This window comes from Vigna unguiculata, chromosome 10 (assembly GCF_004118075.2).
Source record: "Vigna unguiculata cultivar IT97K-499-35 chromosome 10, ASM411807v1, whole genome shotgun sequence".
Taxonomy (NCBI): Eukaryota; Viridiplantae; Streptophyta; class Magnoliopsida; order Fabales; family Fabaceae; genus Vigna; species Vigna unguiculata.
In genome coordinates this window covers 30,158,492-30,169,234 of record NC_040288.1, presented here as the reverse complement: position 1 = coordinate 30,169,234, position 10,743 = coordinate 30,158,492, and the positions used below count along the sequence as shown (strand labels likewise).

Genomic DNA, 10,743 nt, shown 5'->3' with positions numbered 1-10,743 from the left:
GAGAGTCTCCCATCCATACATTTTATGTGGAGCTGAGGCCGACCGATCTAGCCTTGTGATTGTGCCCCGACTTCGTCGGAATTTGCTAGTGGTTTATTGGTATGTTACAAATTTATTTATTCATATTATTAGTAACTTTAATATTTGACATTAACTTGTTATTATCACAGGGTCTCGTGAAACGCATTGTAAGCGGTCTTCAGTGGATGATAGATTGTAGAGACGTTAATGAGGGCACAATTGTTTGGGATCGCACGCATGAGTTATTGCATATGGCTCGTGATGGCGTTGAAGAGGAAGAGACTAGAGGAGGACGTAGAGTTCGAGGTCGACGACCATCTACGTCTGGATAGTCGATTTACTATTTATTTGTATTTGATGTTAGAATTTACATTTTATTGGATTTTATATTAAGATATTTCGTCTATATATTGGATTTTATATTAAGTTATTTAATGTTAGCAATAAGGCAAAAATATATTCGTCCCTTGGCCAAAGGAGTTAGAATTTTATATATTAGTAAAATAATTACAAACTACAACAGTCAAATATTTAATACAATTAACAAATATCAGTCTTCCATGAGATCTACATAACTACGATCCACTACGTGTAAATCTAGGAATGCTTGCATCCTATCTCTATAAAATGATGCCCACCCTTTTGCATTTGGGTAACAATTGCTAGATGATATGATATCCATTGTCGGTAATGGACAACCTTCTTGTAGACAAACCTGTAAATATGCAATTAGTCAATAGAGAAATAAAGTTGTTTAAATATATATATATATATATATATATATATATATAAACATATATACCTGCACAAAATGAGAACTGTAAACATGTCCGATACAAATTAGTCGATGTTGACTTTGTGAAATAGGTGGGGATGTACGAAGTGGGAATATCGTCAAATTCTGAACTGATGACAAGCCCACGAGGATTACATTATACGGATTAACAATCGCATACCCCATGTCTGGTATAGTCATCCACTTGTCTCGATTAGCCTGTATATAATTAATTAGATTATAATAAAACAAAATCATAAAAAACTTTGATTACATAAGTTTCAACATTAGTGTGTAGAAGTTATACCCCTGATAGTGGATGAACTAGCAAAGACTTTTTCAGTTCTTCCAGACGATCATAGCCTCCAACTAATGTTGCATTTTCATCTCGGCATTGACTAAGTTCTTTGTATAGATCATGTCTGATTAGAGGCCATGACTCCTCACCCATACCCAACAATGCAGCAATGCATCTATATCCACAATGACCATCTGCCACAACATCGACAACATCGAGTATATAAGGATGAAAAACATGATTGAATTGTTCTAGCATGGGTATTACTTTTTCTTGAATTACACCTTTGGTCTTCAGCTTGTTTTCTATTTTTGCAACACATGTGTCTTGTCTTCAATGAAGGCGTCCACATGCTCAAAATATGAGGGATCACGTTTGGTTGACTTCTTTGATCTATGACTCTTAGGTGCACCTTTCGTCTTAACTTTACTCGATGGCAGTAACATCGATGTCATCGAAGGGCAAACTATGTCAAGTAATTTATGTTTTATGGTCACTTTTCCTGCAATATCAACTTCTTTGAAAAGATTAAGCAGTAGATCAACCTCCCTCTGAATAGATAATTGGCCTTCGGATTGTGAAGACGACACATTTGAGAAGCTCAACCTAGTCCACATGACATGAATTTCTTGGAGAGGAATCATCCCAGGATCATATCGTGTTAATTCACACGCACATGGTAGACCATAAGTTTGTCTGAGAATGCAGCTACAACAACTACTATTGAATCCAATCTTCTTTACTCTTTCCAACTCTGAAGCAAGGAGTTCTAAGGCACATCTAGAAATATTTCCCACTAATTTTCTATAACTCAATGCCTTGTAAGAGTCACTGATCAGATTTATATTTCTTTCAAAAGACGCCTTAATTTCGTTATGTTGCAAGATAATAACGTTGTGAATTCCATCCCAACACAAACAAAGGTCTCCCATACTACTTCCAAGAACTTTCTTCAGACTCTAGTGAGCAGACTCAACCCTAGTACAATTTATACAAAGAAATCATATAAACCATTAATAAAAAATTTAATTAATAGAAAAATGCAAACATACCTGTTTGATGTTGTATTCCCTAAATGCATAACTTTGTTCGTCCATGCCTTCACAAAGAATTTCTTGTAAGGAATGATCCACGAGTCATTAACATATTCAAAGAATACAGGCCATGACTAGCAAACAAGCTCAAGACGATTAACACAATCGTTAAACTTTAATTCATCTTCACAGTCCATGACATTCTCCCAGGCTTGCAGTACAACATCTCATGCATCAACAGAATTTACTAACATTTTGCACTTTGCCTGCACATTTTTTTTGAATATGGAAACAACATAGAAGATGATAACACTCAGGGAACACAATGCCAACAGCATTCATTAGAGCCAGATCCCTATCAGTTACAATGACTTGTGGACCACCCTCGGACGTCATAAACAAACCTCTTAGCCTTTCAAGAGCCTAAATGAAATTATTTTGCTTTTGATAAAGGTCGTACCCCACCAAATTAGAACATATTAAATGCAGTATATGAAAATGAACCAAGTCGTGTCCCAACGACCAATATTTTCATTCAAAGCGAAATTTCCAGATGAACACAACAATAACACAAGGGGGGGTTGGCAAACAGATTCAAAATGTTAATCAACAGATTAAATTAAAGGCTACAGTGATTAAAACCGTATTGACATTCTTGATTCAAACGCAATTTTACTTATCATAGGCCACCAAATTAACACCAACTCTGCCTTATCTCAATCCACTAGATAATAATTCACTAAGCGAAAATTACAATCTACCTTCATCATGCAATTAAGCAATGCACACATCCTTAAATTCGTGACAGCCAAGCTACATACATTAAGCATGAACGTATCTTAACCAAAACATATGCAATTACTCTGTAAATTAAGCATTAACAAATTCACCACATGCATTCCACGAATTCAGAACAAAAACATGGCAGATTTCACAAAGCAAGCACAACCTCAAAGCTTAATTGCATTTTTCATCAAGGAGTCAATACACGAATTTAGCTAGACATGAAAATGAGCAATTAAACACTTCAAAACTGGAATCACAAAAATAGAACCAAGAACCCTAACTTATGAAATCTGAAAATGCAATTTAAGAGCAAAAATTAGAGATTTCAAAGCTTAAATGGAATGCAAAACAGTGCTATCATATATAAATGCGAAAACCCCATGAATGGGTATTGTTCCTAGTCAATGAAATCACAAAACAAGCTGCCAAATGTAGAAAACGAAATCAAAACGCAAAACCCTCAATGGGTGCTGTCAAATGTGCATAAAAACGGTAAAAATGACCCAAAAATGTGAAAAACCGCAAGGGGGGCATCCATGGAAGCTTGGAGCACGAAAAATAGAGTTGAATAGAATGGAGAAGATGAAGTAGCGGCAACCCTCTCCATGCAAACCTAATTTTCGTAGTCATTTCACCCTTGTCACTCATATTTACAAAACTGCTATTATGAGCTGCAGAATTACAAAAATGCCACTCTGGGCCTCAAATGTTGACCCATTGACTTTGCTGACGTGGAAATGACATGACAATGATGTGGCAATGATGTGAAAAGTCTCTTCAACTAAATATTAATGTCCAAGCTCCAAAATTGCTTCACCCAAATACCTAAAAATAATTAAAAACAAAAATTAGGCCAAATAATGTGAAATTAGTCCAAATTCGGAATAGTGGCCCAATAAAGCCCATCAAATGAAAAACACTCTAATGATGAACAATTAAGCACTAATCAACTGTCTAATGGGTGCACAAAGGCTAGTGGAATGAAAGAAAATAATGACTCATCGGCTTTTCACTAGATAAAAATGCAAACGCGGTTGAGAAAGTTAATCCTGTTGAGGTCACACCAACAATCTCAAGCAATGGTAACCGATATTTGTTGGTTTTGTAAGTACTATCCATTAAGAACACAATATTGAATGAATTTAACAACTTCACAACATTAGGATGGGTCCAGAACAAATCGCTAACACATTAGATTCATCAAGACATCTACTAAAATGGATGTAGTGATCACGTTCCAACATCAACATTAACTGTTGTAACTCAGTTCTTGAACCTCTTATTGAACGTTTGTACCTATATCTTGCATTATACACTTGCTTCAGAGTTGTAACATTACACTCATCTTTTTCTTTGAGAGTGAGAAGTATATTTACAGGTTTTACTTTACTTTTAGTCATATCAACAAGCAACGACTGTTCAGTAGACTTCAACCTACCCGCATAGGGGTGACCAACTAGAGTAGATGAGACATCGTGATTATGGTAACAACATTTTATGTTCAACACATATCCCTCCCCTTGAGAGATGGGTCTCCCTCTCAATCTAAAGGGACAATCACATTTTCTTGTCCTAGATAAACTCGGTTCTGCATCACATTTGTATTTTCTATATTTTCCACCTCTTTCACAACCTAATAATACATGGGTCTTTCTTCCTGGTTGCCCATTATATTTATCTGATCTTAGAATAATAACAACAAATCCAAGATTATAAGCAACCCCTCTAACCCACTTAATTAAATCTTCACGTGTTGGGAAGATATCATCGGTTGTAAAATGAGATGTATAATCTTGTTCGCAGATATCATGAACAAAATCAGAAAAGTTTGACATGAGACTACAATTTAGTTGCGAATCCGCTTGAGAATCCAAGAAACTCAAATAACTAAAATGATGATCTTCCATAATGAGCTATAATAAAAAAAATATTTTAATACGTCAAAGAACCCATCTAAGGCAACCACATAATACACATAATAAGAGATAAGAATATTAAAAAATAATGCAATTAAAAAAAGAATGCAACACATATCAGAGAAAAGAAAAGAATCCAACACTGTAGCTCAATCGAGTGTCTCACCTATTACACAACACACATTACATATGTCAAGTTCTCATACATATCCAAAGTTCTAAGACAAATACGAGGTGAGACAGAAATTTTGACAACGTTTAATCAATTTTAAAACTGTTTCAGTCAATTCACATTCAAAACCTCAAATTGAAAACTGATTGCATGGTGATATTCAAAACTGATTGCATGATTCACATTAAAAAATTCACCAATCACACGATATACATTCACTCACAAACTCACGCACACCACTACAGTCACTCACCTACACACTAAATCCACATTCAATACCAACACACTAAATCCACAATCAACACGCACATAGACACATAAACACATAAACAACATTATTCTATTTCATAACGAAAACAAAAGATTAGTAAATCATAAGAACCCTTCATTTAGAAATTTCTGCATTTAAAAATTACGAAAACGGAATACCTGATCCATTTCAGAAATATATGAAACGGGTCCCAAAATCCGTTTGCGAAAAAAGAACATGAAACTTGATGAAACGACTTTTGGAATCCGTTTCACATTTTTCTGAATCAGATCACATATTCCGTTTCATGAAAAAATTTTAAAATTTGTGAAACGGAATACGAATTCTGTTTCAGAAAAATGTGAAACAGAATTTGGAATCTGTTTCAAAAAAAATGGAAACTTTTTGAAACGAATTCTGTAATCCGTTTCATACTTTTCTGAAACGAAATTCGTATTCCGTTTCACAAATTTTTCAAATTTTCTGGGAAACAGAATACGTGATCCGTTTCAAAATGGTGTGAAACGGATTCCAGAATGTGTTTCATAAAGATTCCATGTTTTTTTTGGAAACGGAATTTGGAATGAGTTTCATACTTTTTGAAATGGAATACGAATTTCGTTTCACAAAATAAAAAAAAAAACAAAATGTAAAACTAATATTAACATTCCAACTCCGAAAAGGCTAACCTGGAGAGAAGATAAAAGGACGCACAGGGAACTCACAGTACCACCTTCAAGCACAAGCACAACGGACAGTGACAGAGAATAAAGAAGATTGCTTTCAAAAATAAAATGAATGAAAGTGACACAAACCTCGGAAGAGGGACCACCACGAGAGAATGAAAGAATGAAGCAGAGAAAATTAAAGCTCAGATAGGGACCACACGAGAGAATGAAATGGGGAAAAATTAAAATGAAGGCACAGTGATAAGAATGGAGAAGAAACGTAGAACGGGAAGAAATACGTATGAAATAATTTGGGGGTGCAGAGAAGTTGACGATGCAGTAAATGAAATTTACTGTTTTTCTCCCACTTTCACCTATAAATTAATGAAGGGTATAATAATAAATTTTGGAGTTGCAGAAGAAGCCTTGGAGGTGCAGGGAGAAGCGCCCATGGTATATCCTATCATGAGTGATTGCATATTGGGCTAGAATGCTTTTACAGAGAGGCTGGCAGTGCATATGTTTGAGCCTAGGGATGACATTCATTTGCAAACCATTATTTTCTGCACCTCCTTGATTTTCTTCAAGCACACCATAAAAGTTATATTACCCAAATTATCCTTCGTAAAAAATATAATAAAAATACTTACGCCTCTTTACTTTTAATAATTTTCCCAATTGGATGTTCCGCCACGTATTTCTATTTCTATATCTGAGAAATACCTCATGGAACAACCACACCGAAATATAAGAAAGAAAAGTAAAATGATTATTCTTGAAGGTATTTTCGGAGCAATTTTTTTAGAAATATTTATTACATTTCATAACATTCAATTCAAAATATATATATTTTCTTTTCAAAATAAATGTTTCAAAAGTAATTTTTGTATTTGGAAATACATTACAATCATATCAATTTTTTTTTTATATTCTAGAATGACTATTTTGTAAGATATTTCGAGATTCGAAAATACTTTTTGTAACAGCGAATTCAAAACAAAAAAAGAAAAGTTTCCCAAAATTGGTGTTTTGGAATGTATTTCCAAATTCATAAATGATTTTCAAAATATTTGTTCTGGAAATCCTTTTTCGTTTTCCGAAATGTATTTTCAATTCTGAAATATATTTATGAATACAAAAATACTTTTCAGAACAGCCATTTTGAAATATAAAAAATAATTTTAAAAATAAACCTTTTAGAATGTACTTTTCGAATTTGGAAATACCTTGGGAAACATTTGTTCTAGATTTTTTCTTACATTTCAAATTTAGAAATATCTTTCGGAACACCTAATTCGAAATATAAAAATGAAGTATTTGTCGCCAAGGCTCTTTTTGTCATCTCCTACATAGGTCGAAGGAGAATTGTTGCAAAACGTGGTAAGTGAGAGAGAATGATAAGTGTAATTACTAAAAAAAATATATATATATAGGAAAACACATAACAATTACCGTATATATACATGAGAGAATGTTACTATGAAACTAATATTATTATCAAATGACAGAAGAGAGATTTATCTTTATTTTTTCTTTAAGATACTATAAGAGTTAATTTTATGTTTTCGAAATAGAAGAAAACATGTGTTGAAATGAGTGATGAGTAGAAAGAGTAAGTAACGCAAGAGATAAGGAAAGAGGAAAAAAAATCTTAATCAGACTTTTTTTCTTTATAATATTTAGTTTAATTTTTTATTATTTACTAACATTAAACAATATTTTTATAAAAAATTTAATATCTATCTAATTTAATTCACAAATTCTCATTATAAATAGAGTATATGTATTTTTTTTTACAAATTTAGGGAGTGATGGCACGCTAATAACCTCCATAATCCTCCTGCACTCGTAAAATCCATATAATAAAATGATAAACATTATATAAGCAATATTTCAGACAGTCCAGATCAGTAGAGGACCCACATTCAATCAATTAAGTCTGGTTTTCTATTCATACAGTGATGTATCAAATGAGAAACAAAATCATGTGGTCTTTCATATTTGGATCACCCTTCGAAATTAACTAAGAAAGAGTAAACAACAAACAAACCAAAATTGAAGAGAACGAAGGATCAGAGACAGTGATCACAAGCAGATAATCAGGAATATGCAAACGTATTTAACAAAGCTCTAAGAAGAGAGAAGAAATAAAATCTGTGAAACAAAAACGTGAAATCATCAAGGAAAACGATTTTATTGAATCTGAAAAAGAGTACACTCCGAAGAAGCCAAAGAGGCATACATATATAACAAAGGAAAATTAATTACAGAAAAACACGCTAAGCTAATAACAAACACGTTGAGCGTGGAGCAATGAGGAAAATGGCGCCGCCGAACGACAAAAACGCTTCAAAACAGCACAAACACAAACTAATTTTCTCAGAAATTTTGAGATCATCCAAAACCCAACCAGCGACAAAACATTATATGTCCTTATTCACAACACATGACATATCATATATTTAACACATTGATTTAAGAATAATATTTATTGCTTCGGCAAATTCTTGTGCTAAATTAAAGGTGATATAAGTGCAGTGCTAATCTGGGCTTAGCAACTGCTCTAAGTGGCTCTGCAAGATTTAAATGATCATGCAATGAAAGAAAACTACCATTCTTTGAGCAAATAAATCTTGTTACATGAGAGAAAAACTAAAAATGAGAAAGCGAATTTTCTTAACCATGAGTCAATGTTTTAAATGGGGGACAAGAAAGTGAAGGGGAGACAAGGACATGTTAATTTAAATTTATGAAATATGATTTGTTTCTGCCTGGGCAAGTTGCAAATTAATTTATATAGTGTACATGTGCTAACCTATGCCTAGAGAGAGATATTATATATTTAAACGGTTTTCTCAGTATGTCATTATAAAAAGAATAAAATTTTTTACTTTGCCCTAAATTATAGCTTGGTTAATTAGGTATAAGTGAAAGAAATAGTTAAAAAATGAAATAATTCTTTTACAAAATTTAATGTACTATAAATTAATTGTAATCTATGGAAAAATATTTATTTTTGTTATGAAATAAAGCGAATAATAGAGATAATAATAGATAATAGAGAAGAGATGAAACAATAGAAAATAGAGAATGAGAGAATAGGGAGCAACTCATCTGTGTCTTATTATTGATAGGAAGAGTCTTATTTATAGATATAACATGTATTCCATAAAGAAAACAAATCAACGTAGTCAATACAAAAATTTACATAAAGAGTAATGAATCATATGAGTATCAATCATATGAGTAAATGTATCAAATCAATCACTACAAAAAATCATGTACATAACGATGTTTTTAATACGACGGTTAATTAAAATTGTCGCTTTTCGCAGTATAATATGTCAATTTGATAACAGCCATAATATACATGTATAATATGACGTTTCTTGTAAGACCCGAGAAAATTAAATAGTTATTTAAAGAATTATTTAATTATGGCGGGTAATAGAAACATTTAAAGTAATTAATGTGAGTAACTATGACATGGAAAAGTACTAGCTTAAGTGGTTGAGAATACTTTATTGTGTGTGAGGACTTGGGTTCGAGTCTTATATGTGCCACTTGGGTGTTATTTAAATTATGCGTTTTTGTGTGTTTATATATTGAATGCATGGGGTGATGATAAATTCCTAGAATTGTAGGAGTTATCATGAAATCTGGATTGGTTGAATGGTTTGGCCTTGGTTTGGTTTGTGCATAGGTGTGGGTTCAAACCTTGTTGAGAACTAAATAATTTCTTTTTGCCAATTTTTCCTTTGGCATGAATGTGAAAAGGTTTGGAAAACCTAGTAGCCAAGAAGGCAGCCGTGAGTGCTGGAAAAATACACTGTGAGGGATATTGAGCAGACATTAACACACACTTTATTGTAATTTTCGTTTTAAAAGGTTAAGTGAAATTAAGGGTGGAATGAATTAGAGTGAGAGAGGATAATTAAGGGATTAAGGGTCTGAGACAAGGGAGTGCATACGAAATCACAGACTTCTGGGCGATTGGCACGAATTGTAGAGGAGAATTGGAGTGGGAAACCATTGTGGAAGAGTGAGGTAAGAGCAAGGGTGAGTTTGAATTAAAAGTCACGTGCAATCCGTGTTTGGAGCGAGGATCAGAGGTTAGGGGAGCTGGAACCGAATCTTTTATTTCTTGTTTTTATTTGTATGAAATGTATGAGAATTTGAATGCATGTACTCTGCTATTTCATGTATTTTCGTATTTTCTACAATTTTCCAGAAATCGCCTGGCGGGTGATGAATCATCGCCAGGCGACTCATCTTGTTTCTGGGTAATTGGGGGTTCTAGAGACGGAACCGCCTGGCGGAACGGGCTTAACCGCCAGGCGGTGCATGTTAGAGTAACCAGTTTTCTGGGTTTTATGAAGAGCCTAGCGGTGACGAATACCTGCTAGGCGACGCGAGCCACTTTTGGCTCGATTTCGATGTTTCACAGGTTCTGGGAGGTTTATAATCAAGGAGAAATCGCGTTCTAATATTTATGAATGATTAAACATCATATTTCATTGGAAATTCGTGGAATTAGGGTTTAATTGAGAAGAAGATTGCATGAAGGTTATCTTAGGGTTGATGAATTGGGGATTTCGAAAACGACACTAATCTAAATGGAAAGGGTGAATGAATTCGGGTATGGGAAGTGTTAGTGAATGAATTGTAATCCTAGAAGATGGAATCGTATCCTATAGAGTCATAAATTGGTTGAACTCAGAGTTGTTGTGAAAGGGTTGAGGTTCGCAGGTGCAAAGAAAAAATGTTGGGGTTCCTGGAACAGCAGGAACCGCCTGGCGGCATGTTTGTTACCGCTAGGCGCC

The 10,743-nt window shown here is 33.8% G+C and overlaps 1 protein-coding gene across 1 annotated transcript; it reads right to left on the bottom strand.

The window, feature by feature from the left end:
* Positions 1-571: 571 nt before the first annotated feature.
* LOC114165513 lies at positions 572-1,352 on the bottom strand. The gene is made up of 3 exons (XM_028050117.1): positions 1,104-1,352; positions 824-1,015; positions 572-736 (listed from the first exon to the last, which is right to left on the bottom strand). The coding sequence occupies exons 1-3, from the start codon at positions 1,350-1,352 to the stop codon at positions 572-574; spliced, it is 606 nt and encodes a 201-aa protein (XP_027905918.1).
* Between the last annotated feature and the right edge of the window lie 9,391 nt (positions 1,353-10,743).